Below are 27731 nucleotides of genomic sequence, written 5' to 3'. Positions count from 1 at the left end.
GTAATCATTTATATAGATTTGTCCTTTAGAAGTCACATGTGCCTAACATAATTAAATATGGTACCTAGTTTTAAAATTAACCTTTCAGATGATACAAGGGGGTAATTGGAAATCTCAATGGAGAGAATCTTGGAAGGTAAACCTCATCATGTCAGTTTCTCACCATTAATTTTTCTGGGCCCCAAACTGCATGAAGAACTTAACGGTGCTCTTGAGATGCAAGTCACCCTGAAATTTGGAAGAGTCAGGAAACACTGGTTCTGGTCAAAGGAACTTGTAAGAAAGACTCCAAGGAAAGAATTACCTTGCTCCCTCGAGCAAAAGCCTTTAAAGTAATCCCAACAGCCCAATCTTTTCTCAAAGTGAATTTCTAAAATCAGAACATCTGCATTGAAGTTTTCCAAAACTGATTTACCATGAGAAATGAACAGTGGTTTGGAAAACTTTGGGGCAGAGCACGAAAATATTCTCTGTTAGCAGAAGCAAAGACTATACATGTAAGGTTTACGAATGAGCAAAGTTTATCCAATCCAAGGTGGTGGGGGTGGAGGATATAAAATGGAAAGAATAAAGAATTGAACTAAGACTGTCTCTGACCTTCACAACATCTATTGATCATCTCTAAGATGTGTTCTCCCAAGAAATGACTGAAGAGAGATCCACTGAGCAAGGATATGTTTTTAACCAATAAAATGCTTTTTTTCCCCCAGTAACAGTACAGCTTCATCCCACTATAATAGGCAATCCCCATGTGCACACTAAAGCGAAGATGACATCCTTATAAAAATGGGTAGTTTTCATGGAAACACATCTCTCTGTGTTAATGGTACAGAGGAAAGCAGAAAAAAGGGGGGGGCACAAAATGGAGCACTAAAAGCATACAGTCGTCCCTCGGTACACACGGGGGGTTGGCTCCAGGGCCAAATTTGACCTGAGGTTGGCCGACCCATGCATACAGAAACCGTGGATATAGACGGCCAGCTGCATTGTTGCTGACGGTCAATTCTACAAGTCATGGGGCACCAGGGTTTCTGGACGAGGCTCACTAAGTGGGTGGTGCTGGGTTACATAACCAAAGGTCTTTATAAACTACTAAACAATTATCTGAACTCACAGAATAAAACATGAATCAATGATGTGGGATGGCACACCCTCTACTTGGCGTTTTTCTAGTCCCCTCAGCCAGGGCTGTATGATGACTTATTACGACTTGCATAGCTCTAGTATTAAGCCTTCCTGGACTCCTTCCTCCATTAAAAAAATTTATATATATATATATAATATATAAAGATAAAAACATTATCAATGAAAACACTTTCTTTTCCATAAAAACTCAATTTCTTTTCTCCTGATTTTAAAAAATCCAAAGTACCAACAGAGCGGCTCACAAGCACAAATACCAAACTGTGGAGGAAGCAGACAGGTGGGAGTCAGTCTTGGTCATTTTTTATCCCTGAGCTCCCTTGTCTGACTTAAACTTTCAGCAAAAAGGGAATATGGTTTTTGTGTTTTGTCAGGAGCAAGGAAAGAGCACTGTTTCAACACCACCACCACCCCCGCCCTAAACATCTCTCCGTCCAGAGCTGTCAGCGCCCAAGGGGAGGAGGGCATGAATCAGGCAACACCTCTGTCAGCAATCTGAGCTCCCAGGGCATCCAGCCTGCTACAGATATCAAAAAGAATTCTACTTCATTTATTGAGCCACTGTTATTCTGCCAGCTACTTCAAGGAAATCCTATACATCTAACAGCTGACCAAATCCCTGTTTCAAGAAAAATCTCAGAGAGGATGATCAGGTCCGTTTCCAAGGACAGCTGAGACAGAGCTGTCCAAATCCCAGCGTGGACTCAGTGCTGGTCATAGCTGAACAGGATCAGAATGGGGAAATGTGGACGACTTCTGAGTCATGCCTCAAGTCATTCTTTGGAATGGAGCTTTACTGTTTTGATTGAATAGGACCAATCAGAAGTCCTAAAACTCAAATGCCTTCTATGTTACCCAAATTTCTGTCTCTCTTTCCAAGGAGGGGGGTTGGTGGAACCAGCAATTGCTAGTGATGGAGCATGACTCTGACTATCATGTGACGCATCTAGGTGTGTTTTAAATTCTTTAAATTTTTGACTGAGCCTCAGTGCACACAGGATCTTAGTTCCCTGACCAGGGATTGAATCCATGCCCCTTGAACTGGAAACACAGGTTCTAGTCACTGGACCACCAGAAAAGTCCCTAGGTGTTTTATTTTAAACCAAATCCAAATACTCCATTGGGGTTAGTTAAGTTGTTGATCAGTTGCTAAGTCGTGTCTGACTCTTTGCAACTCCATGGACTGCAGCATGCCAGGCTTCCCTGTCCTTCACTATCTCCTGGAGTTTGCTCAAATTCAAGTCCACTGAGTCTGTGATGCTATCTAACCATCTCTGTCCTCTATCATACCCTTCTCTTTTTCACTTTCAGTCTTTTCCAACATCAGGGTCTTTTCCAATGAGTCAGCTCTTCACAACAGGTGGCCAAAGTATTGAAGCTTCAACTTTAGCATCAGACCTTCCTATGACTATTCAGCATTGTTCTTCTTTAGGATTGATTGGTTTGATTTCCTTGCAGTCCAAGGGACTCTCTCAAGAGTCTTCTCCAGCACCACTATTCAAAAGCATCAATTCTTCAGCACTCGGCGTTCTTTATGGTCCAATTCTCACATCCATACATGACTACTGGAGAAACCATAGCTTTGATTATATGGACCTTTGTCGGCAAAGTGATGTCTCTGCTTTTTAAAGCACTGTCTAGATTTGTCATAGTTTTCCTTCCAAGAAGCAAGCATCTTTTAATTTCATAGCTGCAGTCACTGTTGTAGCGATTTTGGAGCTCAAGAAAATAAAATCCATCACTGCTCCCACTTTCAGTTCAGTTCAGTCGCTCAGTCGTGTCCGACTCTTTGCGACCCCATGAATCTCAGCACGCCAGGCCTCCCTGTCCATCCATCACCATCTCCCAGAGTTCACTCAAACTCACATCCATCGAGTCGGTGATGTCATCCAGGCATCTCATTCTCTGTCATCCCCTTTTCCTCCTGCCCCCAATCCCTCCCAGCATCAGAGTCTTTTCCAATGAGTCAGCTCTTCACATGAGGTGGCCAAAGTACTGGAGTTTCAGCTTTAGCATCATTCCTTCCAAAGAACACCCAGGGCTGATCTCCTTTAGAATGGACTGGTTGGATCTCCTTGCAGTCCAAGGTACTCACAAGAGTCTTCTCCAACACCACAGTTCAAAATCATCAGTTCTTTAGCACTCAGCTTTCTTCACTGTCCAACTCTCGCATCCACTTCAGCCTCTACTATTGGCCATGAAGTGATGGGACCAGATGCCATGATCTTCATTTTTTTAAATGCTGAGTTTCAAGCCAGCTTTTTCACTCTCCTCTTATAGCCTCATCAAGAGGCTCTTTAGTTCCTCTTCACTTTTGCCATAAGGGTGGTGTCATCTCCATATCTGAGGTTGTTGATATTTCTCCCGGCAATCTGGAATCCAGCCTGTGATTCATCCAGCCTGGCATTTCACATGATGTACTCTGCATATAAGTTAAAGAAGCAAGGTGATGATATACAGCCTTATCATACTCCTTTTAATTTTGAACCAGTCCGTTGTTCCATGTCCAGTTCTACTTGTTGCTTCTTGACCCACATACAGGTTTCTCAGGAAACAGTAAGGTGGTCTGGTAGTCTCACCTCTTTAAAAATTTTCCACAGTTTGCTGTGATCCACAGTCAAAGGTTTTAGCACAGTCAATGAAGAAGAAGTAGACGTTTTTCTGGAATTCCCTTGCTTTCTCTATGATCTAATGAATGTTGGCCATTTGATCTCTGGTTCCTCTGCCTTTTGTAAACCCAGAATGTACATCTGGAAGTTCTTGGTTCACGTACTGCTGAAGTCTAGCTTGAAGGATTTTGACTATTACCCTTTTAGTGTGTGAAATGATTGCAATTGTAGGTTAGTTTGAACATTCTTAAATAGCTAAGTAGAAGCAACATTTAAAATAAATAAGCACAGGTACAGAAATTGGCTTTGAGCGGAAGAGAGAAGAATAAATGGCAAATCTGGGAGGAATCGGCGGGCTACAGACCAAATACTAGGAGTTTACTGAAAGTATTTCTCCTGGACTGCCAACATTCCACTCTCACCAAGCTTACTGAGGGTCATTTTTTTAGTAAGTCCTCCTTCCGATGAAAAATAAAATCTGAAACGAAGAAGCTTTCCTCCCCTAAAATGGAACGCTTAGCAGTCATTAAATCTAAAACTCCACATGGATGCCGACTGTGATATGAATCACAAAGGACATTTCTTTGAACTCAACCACCAGCATATACCTTTGCAAAATGTCCTGAAAATTCTGTTTCTATTTAATTTCAGGGACACCAGCTGCTCCCTCTGGTGGCCAAGCACAGCTTTCATTTCCCCAGGATACCACCAAAAGCAAATTTCCAAACACATTGAACTAATGGGAGAAAAAGAATCCTACTTCTTGAAATTAGGAGGAAAAATGGTGTGGACAAAAGGGCAACGAGTCAACTGTCAAAGTGGACTTTTCCAATGTGCAGGCACAACCTTCAAGATCTCTAAGTTAGTACTATTCAGAAACCTGACAACTGGATAGCACAATTTCCTAGGCACATTTATTTAGAACATTTTTATCAAGCAGGAGGATATTAACCAATGATTTAAAAAATATTAGGGTGATAATGAGACGATGCCAAAAAAAACAACCAAAACAGTAATTCTTTCTTTAAAGAACAGTTAATGAATCAAATTATTTGCAAGAGTTTCTTGCATTAGCAACCACCCAGATGGCTAAGTGTGCGCTACCCGGAGACAAAAATGTTCATTTCCATCACTGTTTCCATTAGATTTTCTGAAGTGAATGAGAGTTGCCTGGCAGCTGATAATTCAGCTCTCCAATTGCTCACTGCATTCTCTTCATTAAAGTTTCTATTTACGGTTTCTTCAAAGGACAAAAAAAAATCCGTGCTAAAAAGGAAACAATGAAGTAAAATAGAAATGAACCATCTAGAAAGAAAACTCTTTTAGAAAAGGAAAGGGGAAAAATAAAGAGAGTAGGCTTTTTAAAGGTCTGGATTTTCTTTTCTCATCACGGAGGGGAGGGCTTTATGTAGTCGAGATTTGCCATGTTAATTCTGACGCAGCCTTAACTGCTCAAACTCACCTCCTAGGATACATCTTTAGATAAGCAAAACTATGAATTATCCTAGCTTCTCTCAAAAACGTAAAGTGCATCTAAAAAGCTATGAAAACATCTTTAAAAACTATTTTAATGGCCTTAAAAGCAGAAATTGGCACTCTTTCGGTAAGAAGTTAGATGGGAAGCAATTTCAGCTTTGCAGGCCATGTGATCTCTTGTCACAGCTACTCACCTCTGCCAGTGAAGCATGATCAGCAGCCACAAACAGTGCGTAGACAGTACCTAAGCGAATGGTGTGTCTGTGTTCCAATGAAACTTTATTTATATAAACACTGAAATCTGAACTCCATATACTTTTCACATGTCATGAACTATTCTTTTGAATTCCTCCAACTATTTAAAAATGCAAAAATCATTCTCAGCTTGTGGTCATGGAAAACAGGTTGGTTGACCAGATTCACCCCAACAGGCTGCAGTCTGCCCACCACCACTGCTTTAAACCTACACCTTTGATTGAAAAAGAGTAGTCATTGTGGGGTCCAGACTTCAAAAGGAGCTAGAACATTTATATAAACCATGTGGAATGTGAAAAAGTTCCATTTGGAATCTGAAAGTTCCAAATGACCTACATCCTCTTTCTCCCTCTCCTCCCCTCCCTCCTTCCCTTTCTCTGTCCCTCAAACACGCCTCCCCTGAAATGAGAGGTCTGAGCTGGTGCCCTGCTCCCAGGCAGCGAGTCATACCTGCTCTTTGATTTCTTGGAGCTTCCGGCTCTGCTCTCTGATATCATGGAGGAGCTGCAGTGCTTTGTCGTCCTCTTGGGACACCTCCATCCGTGCTTGCTCCAGACTTCGCTTTAAGCTCTGCGGAAAGCAAAAATTTTTAATAGGGATGCCCCGTGGATCCTGCTCTAGTTGAAAAGATTCATTAAAGGAGCTGCAGGCTGCTTCGCAGATACCAAGACGGTTTCAGGTGACGGACCCACGACGACAGCTTCCAGTGGGTTGCTGAATTCCAGGTTTCATCCTGCAAAATCCCCTGGTTCAAGAAAACATCATCTCATACTCCTTGGGACCTCATGGATCCGGCCTGAAAGTACAGCCACCTGTCTCCTAGCTGACCTAGCAGATACTTACTTGTATGTTCAGGACTGAAAACTAGTAAGATCCCCTAGCCATGAAACCATCACTGGAATGGATATCAAGTCTCTTCTGGAATATCAGTGATTCGAGGACTGTCAAGTATATCTCCCCTTTTCAAAGTAGCAATGACTTCATTCTCTGCCCGGGTATCATTTAGGACTCCAAGCAATCTATTTCCACCTCCTGGCTTACGTTTCCTGGACACCTTTCATCCATAAGGTTCCCTTAATGCTTCAGTAGCACTGAAATATATATCTGAAATACATAGCTGAAAAACTTCACCCACCACTGAAAGGCAGCCAAATCTGGAATGGAAACATAGCAGTTATTCTTAATCAGCCACGTTCTATAGATTTCCTCTCCCTTGTGGAAAAAACACTTGAAAAATGTGTGATTCAACTTCTTAAGACTGTACATTAAGAAACACCTGAATGAAAATTTTTAACGAGACAATGGAGAAGACAGTCCACTCTTGTGAAGGAAAGAAAAAAAAAGTCACATGGTAAAAAATGACAAGAGGGTCTGGGTTTTAAAGCTTGAGTTTTCTTGTTGCTATGCTGGTTCTAGGCGATAGAAAGTTGATTTGGGGCAAATTCAAAACATATTTTCTTGCCCTTATTTGGGAGCTTGGTTCCTAAGGCTGATCATGTAGGACACGAGGTAGACCACAGAGGTTGGGATGGGAGATGTGAGACCTTCTGCAAGGCCATCTACGTTTGTCTCCAGGCTCCTACCTGGACTCTCTGAGCCTGACCTCCTGTCTCCAGGCCTTCATACCTGGCACACGCTACTCTGCACATCACAGGTCCTGCTCGTACATCCTACCTCTATTCTCTGGCCCTGGTTGTGACGTGCCTCATGATGCTGTCATGAAACAGGATGAGACACACACGACAGGAAGTGCCACCTCCGAGGGAAGGGGGCTTTGGGGGGAAGGCTCACACTGCATTCTGTGATGTAGGTAGCAAGGTCCTGCTCCAGGAGGGATCTCTGAGTCTCAGAGGCCTTCAGCTCCACCTCCTTCTGACTAAGCACAGCCTCCACCTCTGACACTCTCCGATGTAACCGGGTCATTTCCTGCTCCATCTGAAATAGACACAGCAACATGTTAAAAAAGGCCCGTGACGGGTTCGTTAGGAATAATTGCGTCTCAAGCCACCTCCGAAACCACCTGGTGGTCCCGGCTGGCACTAACTCGCCAAAAGGTTGGGCTGGAAATACCATGGTTTCTTCGCCTGGGAGCACACCGGTCTTCGCAAGGACAGTCACCAATGCTAAGTCACTCCTCTCATGCAAGGCTGGGTTCACACTCGATCACTTCGTTAACCCAGTAACCGAGGAGGCCACAATCACCATTTTTTTCACCTGTTTGTTTTTTGGGTTGGGTTTGTTTTTTTTTTTTGCAGATGTCAGTTTAATTTTATCCCAAATCCATCTTGATCCCCCCCATCTCCTTGCAAAGATCTAGAGGACAAATCCAGGACAGGGCAAGGAGATATGGACTCGTCTGCACTCTTGGGAGTCCCAGGCAAGAAGTGACTCTTACGAGCTTCCAGAGAACTGCCTCTGGGCAGGAACAGTGAGCGTTAAGAGACGATGAGCATAATCAACACAGTGGCTGCAGTTACATAGGCAGGAGTTTCTAAGGACTAGGAAGAGAGACTTCGCATCACTCAAAGCAGATGGGATGCATCTCGGCCACAGGTGAGGACCCGCGCCACCTGCCGGAAGACGCAGACATCTGGGTGGGTCATGCTGAGGAACGGGCCGCTTTATATCCAGGGCCTCCTCTGGTTAAGATTTAAAGGATTTACGGCAGCGTCAAGGCCCGAATTCATCTCCCTCTGAGCTGCCGGAGGCGCGACTTCGGCCCGGGAAGGATCAGGTGGCTCGGCGCCAGCGGCGGCCCCGGGCAGGTCCCTCGGCATATATTGACGGGAGGATCCTGCAGCAAGGAGGGAGGCCGGCTGTGGAAATAAATACCTTGTGACACTTGTCCTGGGAGTCTTGCAGCTCTTTGCTTTTGATAAGAAGTTTCTTTTCCATGGAGCTAGTCTTGGCAGGGGAGTCCAGACTTGACACAACAGACCTGGATGGAAGGAAACCAATGTCAAGGTGAAGGGTGGGGATGGGCCAAAAATAATAATAAAAACTTTTAAAAATGAAACTACAGCTGAATTTGGGATTAGCAGATGCAAACTATTATGTACAGAATGGAAAAACAATAAGGTCTTACTGTAAAGCACAAAGAACAGGATATATTCAATATCCTGTAATAAACTATGATGGAAAAGAATATGTATATAGATGTATGTATGTATCACTGAGTTACTTTGCTGTACTGCAGAGATTAACACAGACTGTAAATCAACAACACTTCAATAAAATAAATGTTAAAAGGAAAGAAACTATAGTAGAGACCAAGACCTGCCAGCATCCTTGGCCATCAAAAGAGCTGGCTCAAGCAGCTTCTAATGGTATCATGACCACGAGGCAGAGAGGTAGATGGGACCAAGAACAATGGAAGCAGGAGGATCCAAGTGTAAATTTAGTTACCACTGACCCGAGGCAATAATTTGGCCTCCCTGAGCCTCCGTTCCCATTTCTAGGAGGTAGAATGATAATAAAAGGACCTACCATGACAGGAGAGAATGAGCATCAAACACAGCATTGTGCCTGCACGGCTTCATTTACTCTTTCATTCAACGGGTATGTGCTGCGCACCTACTCTGTTCCAGAAACCTTTCCAGGCACTGGAACAGCAACAGTCAAGACAGACACAGTCCTTGCCCTCCCGGAGCTGACACTCATGGAGGGCATGCAGAGTACATCAGGCAGACACACGAACTAAAAAGGTTAATAGATGATGCCAGAGAATGAAACTGGGTGACGTACTATGACAGAGGAAATGGATCAGGGGCCTGTTTCTCTGAGCAGTGACGTCTCAGCTGACACTTGAAGAATGAGAAAGTGCTGGCCTTCCAAAGCTCTGGAAGGAAACAAGCTCCAGGGAACAAGGATAACGGATGCACAGGTCCTGACACAGGATTGAGTGAACACAGCAAGTGGCCACTGTTTTCAGTTAACTATACTGACCAAACTGTTGCCTATTCCATCCCTAAGCTAGCCAGTTTGATTCTGCTTCATTTTATACAAACAGGTAACACTTACTGGTGCTTCCCTGGTGACTCTGCGGTAAAGAATCTGCCTGCAATGCAGGAGACCCAGGTTTGATCCCTAGATCAGGAAGATGCCCTGGAGGAAGTCATGGCAACCCACTCCAGCATTCTTGCCTGGAGAATCCCTTGGACAGAGAAGCCTGGTGGGCTACAGTCCACAGGGCCGCAAGGAGTTGGACATCAGTGAAGCAACTGAGCATGCACGAACACTTACTATGTTGGGCTAAATAAAGTCCCTCCACCAAGGTGTCCATGTCCTAATCTCTGGAACCTGTGGATCTGTTACCTGATATGGCAAAGGGGGCTTTGCAGATGTGATAATGTTAAGAATTCTGATGGCGAGGATATCCTGGATTATCTGAGTGGGCCCAATGTAACCACAAGGGTCTTCTCAGTATGGAAGCAGAGGGGGACTTCTCTGGTGGTCCACTGGTTAAAACTCTGCCCTTCTACTGTGGAGGGCACAGGTTCAAACCCTGGCCGGGGAACTAAGATGCTGCATACTGCACAGTGAGGCCAAAAGAAATTTTTTTTTAAGATGGAAGCACAGGAAGGGAGGAGATGGGATGACAGAAATAGGGTCAGAGTCAGCAACAGACTAGAAGATGCTACATCATCAGCTGTGAAGACAGAGGAAGGAGCCATGAGCCAAGGAAACTGGACAGCCTCTAGAAGTTGGGAAAAGCAAGGAAACTGATTCTTTCCTATAGGATATCCAAACAGTGTAGCCTCGTAAACCCTGCTTCTAGTCCAGTAAAACCCATCTTGGACTTCTGACCTCCATAAATATAAGGTAATACATTTGCATTGCTGTGAGCCTCTAAATCTGTGGTCACTTGTTACAGGAGCCATAGGCAGCTCATACACTTACTGAGTGCTGACTCGATGTGCAGTTCTGTCCTAAAGCAAGGCATGTTTCAACTCTTTAGTCTCCCCAGCAACTGTATAAGACAATTTATTATCCTCATTTTATAGATGAGGAAACTGACCTTAAGTAACCTGCCACATGAGCAGGGAACCTAAGTAATCTGCCAGCTAATAAACTGTTTCTGTTGGTCCCAGTAGAGAACTGGGGTAGAGACTGAGGATGTATCAAATGTATCTCTCAGGATTTTATCACAAAAATAATGTAGTGTGGTCTCCTGAGAACAGACTACAAGGATGCTCTCCACAAGGACACACTTTCCCACAGACATACACAGAATTCACACACCCTGCCTCATACCTAAAAGCAGTCAATTTTTGTGGGTGGAGATGACAGTTCTTATTAGGGGAAGTTTCCCTCAGTGGTCAGCACCCTGGGCACAAATGCGGAGGCTGGTGAAGTGCCGGGCCAGAGCAGTAGCCAACAAAGGTTCTTATGTTCTGAGGGATGTATGGCAGTGCCCACCACTGCTCTGTTGTCCCATCTATGTCGCCTTGGTAACAGGGTTGTCAGTGAGCACTGGTATCTTACCAGCAGGTCAAAGTTCTGCTTTCCAGTGCCCCACACCCTACTTCCCTAAGGAAAAGAGGTCAGTTCCCTGCAGCAATTCAGCAGCTCTCTCTCCCTGCAGCTCCTGGCCGGAGGACAAGGGCTGGCATGATGGTGCTGGCTCACTAAACCTCAATGACAGCTCCCAGTACACACTCTGGGGCAGCCAAGTGAGTTGACACCCAGAGTCAGGCAGCACTGTTCAAAATCTGACTTTGTAACTCACTCACCATGTGAGCTCTCTGAACCTCAGTTTCCTCATCTGAATAATGGGAATAATTCTCAACCTAATTCCAAGAGTTCTCAAGAGGCTTAAGTGAGATAACTCATGGGAGGTCCTTATCACTGTGCCTGGCATCTCAAAAGGGTTCAATAAATGTCAACCATTCTACTATCATTGTGGTTTTATCATTATTACCCCTGCAACGGCATGAAATGCACATGCCTCATAGGCCTAAAACCCTTGCTTGAAACAGTAAAACTCAGCAGACTGAATTTGCCCCATGCTATCATCCACATTAGAACAAGTGTTGATTATTCACACAAATGGGCAATGGGAACTGAAATCCAGAAATAAATTTTTTTTTTAATCTCACTTTGGGCTAAAAATTTTAACCAAGTTCTGCTCCTCTAACTGGCCTATTTTCTACCTAAATTCAGTCAGAACACATACAAACACAAATTTACTTTTTTTTAAAATCTGAGATGAAATGGGTTGCTTGAAGGTATGGCCTTGAGTTCACTTTGCTATTTCTTCCTGATGTTATTCTGGTGGGTGGTTTGGAAAAGAAGACCCAGACCACCAAAGGAGGAAAGGATGATCCACAGACAGGGCTCTTCTTAGTCCTTCAGTCATCAGGAGTCACACACATGTCACTAAGTCACCTGCACTGACATCAGTCAGGGATGACGAGAGAGGTCACAGCTCTCTAGACCTGAGCACTGAACCAGCACCCTTGAAGAAAAACAATAGCGTGGGTGTACGATGATAGGAGGGGAGGTGGCTCTCAAGACTCGATGACAAGTGGAGGGCAGGCTCCAGAGGAGTATAAAGTGCACCCCTGTGGGTACAAAGTTCATTGCTATTCACCCAAAAAATAAGTGTTTCTAGGTCACTTGTTAATGGGGCCCAGAATCAGGGAGATGCTCAGGCCCTCCCTCTGCCAGCAACCACGGGAGATGACACACCAGGTGGGAGATGACACATCAGCCTCTCCCCATCACCCAAGGTCCGACTCCCTCATTCTGCTAATTTGATGCTTGACAAATGTTCACTATTTAGCCATTCTAAGTACAGCAATTGAGACTCTTCAGAATAAAGGTGCTAAAAGAAATCTTTTTTTTTTAGAATAAAAATTACGTTAAAAAAAAAAAAAAGTATGGTAAGTCCACTGTGACTCAACTCAGCTTTCAGCAACAATCTCATAAACAGTCATGGGGTTGGAGGATGAGGCTGGGGGGTGAGGACAGAAGGGGGAACGGTCACTGCAGCTTTCTAGAATGCCCCTAGTCTTTAGCTCAGCTATACATTAGAATCACCTGAAGAGCTTTTTAAAAATTACTGATGTCAGGCCATCCCTGGTGGTCCAATGGCTAAGACTCTGGGCTCCCAAAGCAGGTTCGATCCCTGGTTAAGGAACTAGATACCACATGCCACAACTAAGACCCAGAGCAACCCAATAAATAAATAAAATTATTGATGTCAAGCAGTAAAAACACTTCGTGTGACACTACAGTGGTGGATACATGTTATTACATGTGTGCGTGCTCAGTCGTGACTGATTCTTTATGACCCCATGGACTGTAGCCCACCAGCCTACTCTGTCCATTGGGTTTCCGAGGCAAGAATACTGGAGCGGGTTGCCATTTCCTCCTCCAAGGGATCTTCCTGACCCATAGAACGTATACCACCAAGAGTGAACCCTAAGGTACACAAGGACTCTGGGTGATAATGACATCTCATTGTAGGTTCATTCTGGTGGGGGATGTTGATAATGGGGAGGCTGTGCATATGTGGGGGTAGGGGGCGAATGGGAAACCTCTGTACCTCTTGTTAATATTGCTATGAACCTAAAACTGTTCTTAAAAAAAGAAAAAAAGATATCCAGGGCCCAACTAGAGTAATTAAATCAGAGACAGAGAGACTGGGAGTGGGGCCCAGGCAACACCATTTTTATTAAGCTCCCGGGAGAGTCTAATGTACAGACAGGCATGAGAACCATGGTGCTAATTAGAAAAAGTGTCTGTGATTTAAGGTCCAGGTATTCAAAGCTCACAGCTTGGCCACCCCCAGTATTTGGTTCCTGGTGACACTTTGGCCAGGCAATTTATTAATGGTGCATTTTGGTCATTCTTTGAGTAGAAACACAGTTTTGAAGTTAATCATGGAGAGCAATGAGTTTCAAGAAAATGTATAGATTTCAGACAATGATTAAAGACCATTCTTATCCCCTCATTCTTCATAAGTCAATATACCATTCCCATGAATTCCCAAGAAGGAACTATATTAGAGAGAGGTATGGCTTAACATATTTGCATTCTATTTATTTTTCATGTAGACACTTAAGGCAATTAAATGACAGGTGTTAATGGTAAGTAAGCTCTCAATATGTATTTCTTTCTCTGCTGGTTTAAAATCATCCTGAAAAGTATCATTTCATAAAAGGTAGTAATATTTAAAGAGCTGATGCTACTCTTGCTTTAAGAGAAGGAAAGTACAAAAAGTCCTGTAATTGGCTGTAACTCTAAAGTTATGAGAGATGCAGACAGAATTGCTGTAAAGAAATTATATATCTCTGTTGACCATGAAATGGGACATGATCTATCTGCTAACTGAACAATTGCCAGAATTCTCCTGTTCTCAAAATTCTCAAACTTCAACAGACACAGGCATGCCTTGTTTTCTTGTGGTTTTTTTTGCTTGATTAAACTTCACAGATACTGAGATTTTTTACAAAGAGAAAGTCTGTGGCAACCCTATGTTAAGCAAGTTTACTGGCATTTTTCCAAGAGCATTTGCTTACTTCCTATCTCTGTCACATTTTGGTAACTCTCACAGTTTTCAAACATTTTCACTATATTATTTTGTTTGTTATAGTGGTCTATGATCAACGATGTTTGATGTTACAACTGTAACTTGTTTGGGTCACTACAAATCATACCCATATAAGACAGTGAACTTAATAAATGTTGTGTGCGTTCTGACTGCTCCCCCTACAGGCCTTTCCCAGTCTCTCTCCCTCTCCTGCTGCTGCTGCTGCTGCTGCTGCTAAGTCGCTTCAGTAGTGTCCAACTCTGTGCGACCCCATAGACGGCAGCCCACCAGGCTCCCCCAGCCCTGGGATTCTCCAGGCAAGAACACTGGAGTGGGTTGCCATTTCCTTCTCCAATGCATGAAAGTGAAAAGTGAAAGTGAAGGCGTTCAGTCGTGTCCGACTCTTCACGACCCCATGGACTGCAGCCTACCAGGCTCCTCCATCCATGGGATTTTCCAGGCAAGAGTACTGGGGTGGGGTGCCATTGTCCCTCTCCTAGGGCCTCCCTATTCCCTGAGTCACAATACTAAAATTAGGCCAATGAATAACCCCACAAGGGCCTCTAAGTGGTCAAGTGAGAGGAAGCATCACAGCTCTCTCACTTGAAGATGCAGACATAAAGAACAGACTTTTGGACACAGTCGGGGAAGGAGAGAGTGGGATGATAGAATAGCATTGAAACATATACATTCAGTTCAGTTCAGTTCATTCACTCAGTAGTGTCCAACTCTTTGCAAACCCATGAACTGCAGCACACCAGGCCTCCCTGTCCATCACTAACTCCCGGAGTTCACTCAAACTCATGTCCATCAAGTCAGTGATGCCATCCAGCCATCTCATCCTCTGTCGTCCCCTTCTCCTCCTGCCCCCAATCCCTCCCAGCATCACAGTCTTTTCCAATGAGTCAACATATACATTACCATATGTAAAACTAATAGCCAGTGGGAATTTGCTATATGACATGGGGATCCCAAAGCCAGTGCTCTGTGACAACCTAGAGGGCTGGGATGGGGAAGGAGGTGGGAGGTAGGTTCAAGAGGGAGGGGACATATGTATACCTACAGCAGAATCATGTTGATGTACGGCAGAAACCATCACAATATTGTAAAGCAATTATTCCTCCAATTGAAAAAAATTTTTAAGCTAGAAATGATTAAGCTCCATGAGAAAGGCATGTTAAAAGCTGAGACTGGCTGAAAGCTAAGCTTCTTGAACAGTTAGGCAAGTTGTAAATGCAAAGGAAAAGTTTTTGAAGGAAATTAAAAGTGCTCCTTCAGTGAACACATGAATAATAAGAAAGCAAAATAGCCTTCTTGCTGATGTGAAGAAAGTTTTAACAGTCCAGATAAATTAAACCAGCCACAGCACTCCCTTAATTAAGTCCAAGCCTAATCCAGAGCAAGGCCCTCTCTTCAATTCTGTGAAGCTAAGAGAGGTGAGGAAGCTGCAGATGAAAAGTCTAAAGCTAAGAGAGGTTGTCATGAGGTTTAAGGAAAAAAGTCGTGTCTCCATAACAAAATTACAAGGTGAAGCCACAAGGGCTGATGTAGAAGTTGCAGCAAGTTATCCAGACGATCAAGCTAAAATAATTAACTTAAAATAATAACCAACAACAGATTTTCAATGTAGACAAGCAGCCTTATACTGGAAGAAAATACCATCTAGGACTTTCATAGCTAGAGAGGAGAAGTCAATGCCTGGCTCCATAGGGTGGGCCGGCTCTCTTGCTAGCATTTCAAGTAGCTGGTGACTTGAAGGCAATGCTCATTTCTCATTCCAAAAATCCCAGAGCCTTAAAGAATCATGCTGAATCTACTCTTTGCTGATAGTATATATAAAATAGATAACTAACTAGAATATACTGTATAGCTCAGGGAACTCTACTCAAAGCTCTGTGGTGACCTAAATGGGAAGGAAATCCAAAATAGAGGGGATATATGTATACCTAGAGCTGATTCACTTTGCTGTACAGCAAAAAGTAACACAACATTGTAAAGCAGCTATACTCCAATAAAAATTTTAAAAATTAAAAAATAAATCTACTCTGCCTGTGCTCTCTAGAGCAACAAAGCTGGAATGACAGCACATCTGTTTACACGTGGATTTAGATAGTGATTCCATATCTACTCCATAGATACCGATGCCTCTGATGGGTCTGGGCAAAGTGAATTGAAAATCTTCTGGAAAGGATTCACCATTCTATTAATAGATGCCATTAAGAACATTTGTGATCCATGGGAAGAAATCAAAATATCAACATGAGCAATCAGTTTCATGAGCCGATTCCAATCCTCATGAATGACATTGAGAGGTTCAAGACTCCAGCGGAGGAAATAACTGCAGATGTGATGGAGACAGCAAGAGACCTAGAATTAGAAGTAGAGACTGTAGAGGTGTCTGAATTGCTGGAATCTCACAATAAAACTTTAACAGATAGGAGTAGCTTCTTATGGATGAGCAAAGAAAGTGACTTCTTGAGGTGGAATCTACTCCTGGTGAAGATGCTGTGAAGACTGTTGAAATGACAACACAGGATTTAGAATATTACAGAAAGTTAGTTGAAAAAGCAGCAGCAGGGTTTCAGAGGATTAACTCCAAGTTTGGAAGAACTTCTACCATGGGTAAAATGCTATCAAATAGCACTGCATGCTACATAGAAATCATTTGTGAAAGGAAGAGTCAATCACTACAGCAAACTTCACTGTCATCTTATTTTTAAAAACTGCCACAGCCACCCCAGCCTACAGCAAACATGACCCTGATCAGTCAAGCCATTAGCATGGAGGCAAGACCCTGCACCAGCAAGAAGGTTATGACCCACAGAAGGTTTACACAATGGTTAGCATTTTTTAGTAATAAAGTATTTTTTAATTAAGGGATGTAGACTGTTTAGACATAATGCTATTGCACACTTAAAAGACTATGGTATACCGTAACATAACTTTTTATATGCACTGGGAAACCAAAAAATTTGTGTGACCTGTTTTATTGCAATATTCACCTTACTGCAGGTAATACTGCCATATCTCCATGGTATGCCTGTATTTTCTGACCACATTATACAAGTGTAAAATAGAAAGGATATATATACACACACACATATCCCTTATATATATATAAGGGAGAATAGAAAAGCCCTGTGATCCCATGGGAAGTATGTGCAGACCAGTGGTTCTCAACTGGGCAATTTTGCCTCCAACAGGACACGCGCTAATGTCTGGAGACTTTCTGATTTTCATGACTAGGGATGGGAGTGCTATTAACATCAAGTGGGTAGAGGCCAGAGATGCTGCTCAACCATTCTACAACACACATGACAACTCCCCACAAAAAGAATTATCTGGCCCAACATGTCAACAGTGCCAAGCTGCAAAACTCTTCTGTGAAGGCTATCCAGTTAAGAAGTCACAATTCCTGTCCTCAAAGAAGTAGGCATGTAGGAGAGAAAATTAATGCCACCACCTTTGTCATCAATAATAATGCCCACTTACTGAGCCCTACATCAGGCACTGTGTTTGGTTCTTTATGGGTGACCGAACTGGATCCTCCCAACAATGCTCTACTGCTGCTGCTAAGTCGCTTCAGTCGTGTCCGACTCTGTGCAACCCCGCAGATGGCAGCCCACAAGGCTCCACCATCCCTGGGATTCTTCAGGCAAGAACACTGGAGTGGGTTGCCATTTCCTTCTCCAATGCATTAAAGTGAAAAGTGAAAGTGAAGTCGCTCAGTAAGTGTCCAACTCTTCGTGACCCCATGGACTACAGCCTACCAGGCTCCTCCGTCCATGGGATTTTCCAGGCAAGAGTACTGGAGTGGGTTGCCATTGCCTTCTCCAACAATCCTCTAAGGAGGGTATTATTAGTATCCTGTGGCACTGAGGACAAGGAACAGCTAACCCTGTGGCCTCTACGTTCTCCTACTAACCACATTCTGATGATAGGAGTGCAGGTGAATGTCAGAAGAGCTGGGTGTTGGTTCAAAATTGGGTTCTACAAGTCAGGGCAATCTCAACTCTGCTACTTGTTGGCTGGATGGCCTTGGCAAACTGAAGAAAACTGCCACAGAGACCCAGGGGAGTGAAGTCAAAGAAGACAGGGAAATGGACCATGCAAAGGAAGGTAACTTCTACCCATGACTAGCTTCATGCAATGCTGGGAGGGTGACTCCAAGCCCAGGACAGCTTAGGAACCCAAGAACATCCATATGCCAGGGCAGTCCACAGCCACCTCCCAGAAAGGGTTCATTTCATGTACAAGAGCACTCTTCCTCCATCATTTGGTGGCTCGGGGGTGGGGGTGGGGGAGTGAGGGTGGGGTAATTAAACAGGAAACAGTACAGACTTTAGAAGCCCAGGTTGGTTCATGCTCTAGGCTTGATGCTAATAAAAGAACATGCATCCTGCCCACACATTGCTTGCCTACTCCTCCTGGCCACATCTCTGATACACAGCCAGTTGTCCCCATGGAGAGAAAAGGCACTTCTGAGCAGAGGGTGCATGCAGCCACCCACCCACACACAGCAGTGCTGTCTCTTCTAGCACGAAGCCAAGTTTGGGTTTTCCTTTTTTTTCCAGATTCTATTTTCTAGAAAAATTTACTCTGAAATCAACATCTCTTCCCAATATACACATCTGCTTTATAATTATAGAGACCCAAAGAGTATTAACAGAGGCAGTGGTGTATGACACAGAGGGGAGGTTGGGCTTGGTCATTATTGCTGCAGCAGAGAGAATATTTTCTTAAGATGTGTTTGATGTGACCTAAAAGTTGCTTTTACATGTAACCTCAACATTTAAGGAAAATGGCAAAATGTAGTTTTCTCGATGTCTGTAAATAACTCCCATAACACAAAAAAATACATTCTTTTTCTTAATAAACTATCAAAAGAAAACTTCATATCAAGAAATACAATCTGTACTTCTAACCTAAAAAGAAGTGTATGTGTTGAGTTCTCTCTAATCACTACAGTAATAATTAAGATCATGTTTAAACACCAAGCCATCCATTTATTTCGTTGGGAAGATGACCTCAAGTCTACAAGACATGCCTCCAAATCACAGATCACAAATCACAGATATCCTTGAGATAACCAAGAATGGATAGTGGAGGCTAAAACGAGGGAATCAAAATTAGCTCAGCCATGGGCTCTACCTTCATTGTGGCCAAAGGCACTAAAAATACATGTGAGCGCAAGATGCAATATGGTGCAAAAAATAAAACACTCATCAGCATTCTGTTCCAAAAAAAAAGATTGAGCATTCTGAAATTTATGAACTAACTTTATAAGCTCATTTTAAAATACACACTGGTGTCCAACATGAACACTTAGAAATACAACATTCCCTGCCTCAACCCAATCCATGGATTCAGTTACCCATGGTCGACTGTGGCCCAAAAATATTAAGCGGAAAATTCTAGAAATAAACAATTTATAAACTTTCAACTGAGCACTGAGATGAGCAGTGCTCTGTCCCACCCAGGATGTGATTCATCCCTTTATTCAGTCAATCCACGCTATATACGCTACCCGCTAGCTGACTCGGCTATGGGATCAACTGCCGAAACATCACAGTGCTTGTGTACAAGTAAACCTTATTATACTTAGTAATGGCACCAAAGCCCAAGAGCAGTGATGTGGCAATTCTGATATTCTCTTACTGTGCCTAATTTATAAAGTAAACTTTATCATAGGTATGTATGTATATACAGGGGGAAAAGTATATAGATAGGGTTCAGTACTATATGCTGTTTCAAGCACCCACTGGGGGTCTTGGAATGTATTCTCAGCAGGTAAGCGGGAACTACTACCCCCAAAATACCACTCTCCTAAAAAGCTGCTTCTGAATCTAGCTACCTTTGGGGCTTGCCAAACCCCCTTGCTAACCCCTACACACACCCCATACACACACACATACACAGAGCAGTGGTCTCTAGTTGAATTACAGCATATGCTTTGGAATCATTTATTAAAATTTGTGTCAATAAAAGCATAGTTACATGATTTCTAATATGGTCCCCATCTCTAAGCCAGTGCCTAGCTCTGCAGGTTAATTTCACTGGCATGCTACCACCTCCTGCCTGGATGGCTGCAGTAATCTAACTCTTCTCCCTGAAGCCAACTCTGCTCATCTTCCTACCCACCAAATAATGATCAGAGGGACCCTCTGCACAATGAGAACCAGATCCTCCACATACCGACTCAAAGTCCTGCAAAGGTTTCCTGCTCATCACAAATACAGCAAGATCCAAAACCAAAGACCCTGCCTATCTCTTCTCGGACCACATGTCCCATGTATGGTGAAGCTCTGGCTACTCCAGCAAGCTTGCTGTTCACTGGACACCCACAAGCTTGTCCCGGCCTCGGGGACGACAGTGCTGGTTCCTAGCCATTCCCCACCCAGGTTCAGATTTCTTCACAGCACTTCCCACCATCTGACAACTTTCTTATCCATGAGCTTACTTATCCTCTCTCTGTCTCCCTGCACAGAATGTTAGCTTTGTGAAGGCAGGGACCTTATCTGTCTTGCTCAGCCATGCCACAGGCTTCGAACTATGTATTTGCTGAATGAACAAATGAACAAATGAATGAATGATGTGTCAAACAATTCTGTGCCCTGGGTGGTCTCAGTTTAAAGGTCTCAGTGGGACAAAGAAACCCAAAATAAGAAGCGCATCAAATCAACGCTGGCTTGGGAAAGCTCTCTGGTCCTTGCATGGGAGGTGCTCAGCATTGGTTCTGGGACAACAACGTCATAAGGATACATGCTCTGTCCCATCCAGGGGACACTCTAGCACAGTGTGAGAGCGGGAGTGAGTGACCCCCAGGCTGAGCACAGTGCACGTCCATCTCCCCCAAGTTCCAGACCCTAAGGGAAGTAGGTCCTATCAGGAGCCTGGGGTGTGTTTTACAAAGGGTACAGGTTTAACTAATACATCACGGGCTCCATTCTGAGTAAAAACTTGGATGGAGATATCAGGACATCTGTCAGGCACCCCTATGGAGCCTGATTGTCTCAATGGGCAGAAACCAGCAAGGTGTCTTCATAAAGAGAAGCGAGGAAGAGAAGAGAATCCAAAGCACCCATGGGCCCATCTTCACCCCTAACTAACAACAGCAAACATGAAATGACCACTCACTGTGCTCCTGGCACCAACACTATACGCTCTGAGTGACCCCACAACAAACCAAGCACACAGGCAACAATAACCCCCACTTTCTACAGAAGGAAGAACTGAAGCTAAGAGGTTAAATGCCTTGTTCACACAGCTAGTGGGGCGGGGGGAGAGGGTAGAGTCTATATCCACCTGATCCCAAAGCACAGACTTGCAACAAGTGTGCAACGGTCCGTCCTGCAAAACAAAGAATGCTAGCCTTCCCTGCTGGCTCAGTAGTAAAGAATACACCTGCCAACACAGGGGACACAGATCACAGATTCCATCCTTGGTCCAGGAAGATCCCACGTGCCTCAGAACAACTAAGCCTGTGCTCCACAACAAAAGCAGCAACGGCGATGAGAAGCCCAAGCACTACAACTGCAGAGCAGACCAGCTAGAGAAAAGCCCAGGCAGCGACAGAGAGCCAGTGCACCCAAAACAAACAAACAAACAAATACTGCTTATATTAGCTCTAGAGTAACAGCTGGGAGAGATGGCCATCCTCTGCCACACGCATGGTGAGTGAACTTGAGTAGTAATCCAAGCTTCTTGGTCAGTTTCCTTCTCTGTAAAATTATGGGTTACCGCTGAAAATGTTTGTCGACCCCTTAGAAGAATGTCTGGTACACTGAATTCTCAGTAAAGTCAACTCTTTCACCTTTATTATTAGGCTAATCCATTGATCCCACACAATCTAACAAGGCCAGGGTTGTTAGAGGCAGGACAGTGTAGTGGTACAGCCCATGGGTCTAAGTCTCAGATCTGTAACTACCTACAAAATCTTGCTGAGCCTTGGTGTCCTCCTCTGTAGGATGGGAATAATACAGCCACCTCACACAGTTACAGTGAGATTGTGAGGACTTAATGAAATACACGTGAAGAGCCATTCAGCACAGTTCTGGGCACACAACAGATGACAGCTTCCATGAGCAGCTGTATACCCTGTGCAGAAGAATTGGCATAATCCTTGACCACTTTTAATTCCATTTGACAAATATTCATTGAAGGCCTGCCAGAGGTAAGGTCCTATTTCATGCAAAGGATGGAAGACATGGTCCCCATCCTCAATGAGGGGGTACAAAAACATAGTGTACAAAAAGGGGTGAGTGAGAAGGCAGGCTGGGGTCTTGGCACACCAGGCATAGAATGCCAAGTTTGGGAGTGGTCATTAATTCTGTGCACACAGTAATGCTACAAGGTCTGAGCGGGAGAATGACATCATCCAACTTGTGCTTTGGGAGAATTCCACCCTCTGTAGAGGATAGATTAGACCAGGGAAAACCAGAGGCAGATGAATCAGTCAGGAGGCTACTTCAATAGTCCAAGCAAAACTCAACGAGTGGTGGCGGTGAGGACAGAAAAAAGGGCAAATACGCAAGAGGTGCAACTTTAAAAACTTGGCAACGGATGAGATGGTGGGGGAGATGAAAAACTGTTTAAGATGACTCAGTTTTCTTGCCTAGAAAGGTAGAAAAAGTGGTAGTTTCTTAAATGAGATGAGGAAAACAAAACTGCTGCCAAGTGGCTTACTGAGTGAGCAAGTGAGTCTGTTGGCGACAAGGATGTTGAGATAGCTAGTAGGACATCCTGGTGGTGATGAATAGGGCACAAGGGGAGAAAGTCCATGGGCAGGAGAGAGTTACAGCCAAAGGACTGAATGAGATCATCCAGAACAGGCGAAAAAGACAATGAAGGTGGAGTTTAGGGGACAATGCAACATTTCAAGGGCCTGAAACAGCCATGGAAGAGTGAGAAGAGCAGTGAAGTGGAAGGAAGGGAAAACCAAGTTCCCATAATGCAAAAGAAAGTTTCAGACACACGAGCCAACTAATGGCATTATGTGGGGAAAGGGGCAGAAACCACTAAATTCAGTGGTTGGTGGAACAGTGATTTCCATAAAGGTGGAGAGGTTGGAAAAGAGGCATTGAGTGTAGGCTATTCTTTCAGGAAGCCTGTCAGAGAAAGGAAGGTGAGAGAGGTCAGGAGGCGCAAGACAAATAAAACAGAGAGAAGCAAGAGAAATTCACTTAGGAGAAGGGACAGTTGCCAAACTGGCACTGGGACTGGGAACATACAGCACCATTTAGTCAATTACTGTCTTCTTAAGGGATCCGAGGCAACCATGCAAATCAGTATGTGTAGGCCAGCAAAAAAATGCATTCGACACATCTTCTGGAGTCTAATCTTCAGGACTGGGCTGGGATCATTTGGATTGGATTTCCTGAAGGTATCTTTAAGACAAATGAGAAGGCGGCAGAATGGTCCTGCCAGGCTTGCGAGGCAGGCACACACAGTCTAAATAGAGCACAGAATAAGGCAAGAACAAGATGTGCTTGACTAAGAGAGAGAAGAAAACCCTACACAATAACATGGAGGCAAGGGTTAGGCACCTGGCCGAGAGGACAGAGGAGTAGAAACAGCACGGAGCACTGTCCGTGTCCATGGCAGTTCCATGGGTGGAAGCTAGGGAGGGTTCTGTAACTGATTTGGGAGGTACAGATGATGCAAGCCTTCACAAACCAGAGCAGATTCTGCTACTGTTCAAACAATCAAAACACAGGTAAGGCTGCCTTGGCATGGGGAGGAAGCAAGTGCAATGACAGAGGTGGAAGGAACAAAGTTTTTAAGGGAAGAGCCCCCCTCACCAAGTATTTTAGTAAAAAGTAAGTAGGACTGATTGGAGAGCTCAGGCCATCTTCTCCTGGAATAAATCTTCCCAAAATGGATAGCAGGAGGCAGTGAAATACAAAATGTAGATGTGAACAGGCATGGATCACAGAGTCATCAACAAACTGAGAGCGGCTACCCTAAAAATGATTTGGATCGATTCACCCACAATGCTTTCTGAGCAGCTTCTCTGTGATCCACCCTAAGGGAGAGTGGAGGGCAAGGTTGAACCAGTAGCCTATGCTCACAGAGCTTACACTCAAGCAAATAAGAACTCTCAGGGAGAGAGTGTGTGTGTGTGTGTGCATGAACACATGCACACACACACACACACACACACACACACACGCCAGGCGAGAGCTCTAAATGAAAAGAGGAAGAAGCCATCAACATCCAAGAGCTATGCAGCCTACCTACTTGACAAACTCTCAGAAACGAGAACAAAACCTAACCTTTCTACAGCCCATCAGTTCTCATCCCACCCTGTCCCACCCCCACTGTTCAGTCACTACCCACGACAGGCATCTGCTTCTGACAAGCATGTGAACCTGGGGACCCCATACCTATGTCCCTATTTCTCATGTATTGCATTTATTTGGCAGACTAGCACAGTGGCTAAGAGACCCTAGAGCCACCCTGCCTGGGTTCAAGTCTCGGCTGAGCCACTGGGAGCTACATGACCTTTAGTGAGTTCCTCAATCTCTTTCCATGTCTCAGTTTCCTCACGTGTAAAATGGAAATGATGATGGTGCCTTCCTTGGGAGCTGTTGTATAGTTTAAGTGAGTTAGCCTATGTAAAGTGATTGGAGCAGAGCCTGGCACAGAGTCAGTACCCTGCAAGGACGAGTGACTCTTATCTCCCTGACCACTGGAAATTATCTCCATGTACCTCCCCACTCACCCAAATCCACTGTCTTTTAAGAAGCTGACGCAAATACTCTACCTTCCATTAGTCTGCTTGTAAAGTCAATTCCATTCCAACACACCTATTTTCTGAGAGTCTACATTATCTTGCGCTCCAGGAAAACCAGGATGAATAAGCCCCAGCCTTGCCTTTCAGATCACAGCCCATGTGGGGAAACCAACATTCCAACAAAGATCATCACTGGACTTTGGCAAAAACTGGGAATCGGCATTACCCATCAAGTGGCTTCCACATGAAGACTTTTTGCCTTACCGTCCTAATGCTCCTAAAGTACCTTAACATCCAGGGCTTGCATGATATTCTCAGTCAAGGTGTTTGCCCTGTGTCCCATGAAGTATTCCACACACATATGCTCTGACTTGTTCAAATGGATGGGAAGGAACCCATTCTGGGGCTGGGCCTTCAAATTCTGGCCCCCACCACTCCACCCCAAAAGCCACCTTTAACCTGGAGGCATATGGGAGCTGCATATCAACTTGTGGTGGATCAGGATGTTCAAGCATCTCTAGCAGAAAGTTCTCAGGGCCTGGGAAGCTGGGTTTCTGGTCTGGCATGACTTTGGACTATGATAATTATTGCTGAGTTCCTCTCATAGCTTCACATATACAGGACATCTTTCATATAGACACTAGTGTAGTAGTAATAAAAATAACAGTGGACATTCAGTGTGACTTATCCATGAGCCAGGGACTAGATTGAGTACTTTACCTATTTCATACCATCCTCCCAACAGCCCTAAGAGGCAGGTATCTCATTTTTAGTTGAAGAAAGTGACATGAAAGAGGCCCCAGCAGAGCAAGCAAAAGGCACCCCAAATTGGCTCTCTGAAAGTCCAGAAAGGCACTGGTGGAAGCCATTTTTCACCCTTCCACAGTATTTGGATGGCTGGTTCCAAGAATAAATTTTCAGATCCACTCAAAAGGAAAGGAAAAAGCCCTGAATCAAAAGAGAAAGCCCCCATCCTAAAAATAGCCTATTCAGACACTGTCATCCCACGGATTCCAGTCTCATCTAGATCCCATTGGTCCTCTAACATTTCCAACTTCTCCAAAAGCATAAAACCAGCATGTGCAAAAACTAACACAAAATGTAACACCAACTGGCTTTTTCCTTCTAGAGTTTATACTAAAGGATTGCAGAAATGCACTGCTTCTAGGAAGGAGAGGGACCTAAAAAGAAAACATGCCCTATGCTGACAGAGGAGGGAGGGGAGCCAAGATCCATTATATTTTTAAACCCGTAACACACTGATTTCTGTTATTACCCCTCCATTGCAAAATTCAGGCAAACAGAGGCTCAGAGGAACACCCAGGCATTCAGAGCTTGGGGGTTTGGTTTGGGTTATTGTTGGATAAAAAGAAAAAGGCACCAGACACACACTCTCCAGCATGAACTCTGCCATCGTTCCACCCTAGAGACAATCAGACCTAGTTTGTAGGATCTCTCCCACTCCCTCCAACTCAAGTGCAAGGAACTACCACTACAGCTCAGAGTCAGAATGCTGAGATCAAGATTTTTAGTAAACTTCAGGGCTTCCCTGGTGGTCCAGTGGTTAAGAATCCGCCTTGCAATGCAAGGGACACAGGTTCAATTCCTGGTCTGGGAAGATGCCACATGCCGTGGAGCAGCTAAGTCTGTGTGCCACAACTACTGAGCCAGCACTCTGGAGTTCACAAGCCACAACTACTGAAGCCTGAGTGCCGAGAGCCCATGCTCTGCAACCAGAGAAGACACCACAATGAGAAGCCCGCACACGACAATGAAGAACAGCCCCCACTCACCTCAACCAGAGAAAGCCCGAGTGCGGCAACAAAGACCCCACCACAGCCGAAAATAAATGAATAACTCTTAGGGGAAAAAAAAAGAGTCTTGTTAAACCTAAAATGATGCACTCAGTGGCTGGCTTAAAAATAGTCTGGGGTCCCAAAAAAGGATCCTAAAAAGTGATGAGCGATCACAATAATTAAAATCATTCTGACTGCCAGAGTCTCTGTGAAAATTCCTCTTTCATTCAGCTCCACCTCTGAACACTTCATTCAGTTTAGTGGCAAGAGATCTGGGGTCATTTCTTTCCAATGCAGTACAGCAGCATCTGCAATTTCCTCAGTGGTGTGAAGAGTGAGTAACAGCACAGGTAATCAACGTGTGTAAACAAATATCTGTGATGCTGAAACGGATGGAGGGAGAAGAAAATCTCAGAGAAACCCCAGGTCCCTGGTGGCAATGATGGCCTCTCCAGAAAATGTCCCCCTCCCACCTCCAAATGAATTTTTTAACGATTATATGTTATCAAAACTTCAGGGGCTTCTAAGCAATGCCAGCACTGCATCTTTTCTGAATTTCTGATGATGATGATCCAATACATCCAGGGTCACCTATGCCCAACAGGTGGGGTGAATTTCTAAAATGATGTTGTAGGTTTCACCCACAGTGTCCCTGGCCAAATAAATAAGCCCAACAGCAAGATCACATTATAAGATGAAAGGAAATCTTTCTGATTCCATTCCCAAATCACCATGGAAAGGGCACTGATCCACACCACCCAACCACCGACAGGAATACTTCAATTACATCGTCCAGATAAGTAATACACGGTTTTGTTTGCATGGACACTTTAATGAGGATCTTGTTAAGCATCTGTTATGGGCATGGACGAAAGCTCATGTTATACTCTAGAGATATATTTTGAACTACCAAAGGTGAAACAGCATTATCTTCAAATACAGTGAGCAATATAAACACAGTCCGAGAGAAAGGATCGTGAGTAAATTAAATCCACAAATATTTATTGAGTGCCTGGGCCTTAATACTGAGATGCCCCTGTCGGAGAGCTCCCTTAACCGAGCCTTCTGTGAGAAGCAAAAAGATGCAATTACAGTCTTCCTGAAAAATAGGCTATTAATCACACACTGCTTCAGATTAATTGCAACGCCTGAGAGCCCCCACATCATTTTGTCTTTGCCCC

The 27731-nt window shown here is 44.1% G+C and overlaps 1 protein-coding gene across 1 annotated transcript in view; it reads right to left on the bottom strand.

Moving 5' to 3' along the window:
• CIT (citron rho-interacting serine/threonine kinase) overlaps nucleotides 1–27731 on the bottom strand; it is a 168109-nt gene that overhangs the window by 70697 nt on the left and 69681 nt on the right. The window contains exons 10-12 of the mRNA XM_052654819.1: nucleotides 8316–8421; nucleotides 7275–7418; nucleotides 5934–6053 (exon numbers count right to left, since the gene is read on the bottom strand). Coding sequence (XP_052510779.1) covers nucleotides 5934–6053; nucleotides 7275–7418; nucleotides 8316–8421 — 370 coding nt within the window. The remainder of the gene's footprint in view (nucleotides 1–5933; nucleotides 6054–7274; nucleotides 7419–8315; nucleotides 8422–27731) is intronic.

Source organism: Budorcas taxicolor, chromosome 17, assembly GCF_023091745.1.
Source record: "Budorcas taxicolor isolate Tak-1 chromosome 17, Takin1.1, whole genome shotgun sequence".
Lineage (NCBI taxonomy): Eukaryota > Metazoa > Chordata > Mammalia > Artiodactyla > Bovidae > Budorcas > Budorcas taxicolor.
Note: the sequence above shows the minus strand (reverse complement) of the source record. Positions and strands in the feature narration are given on the sequence as shown.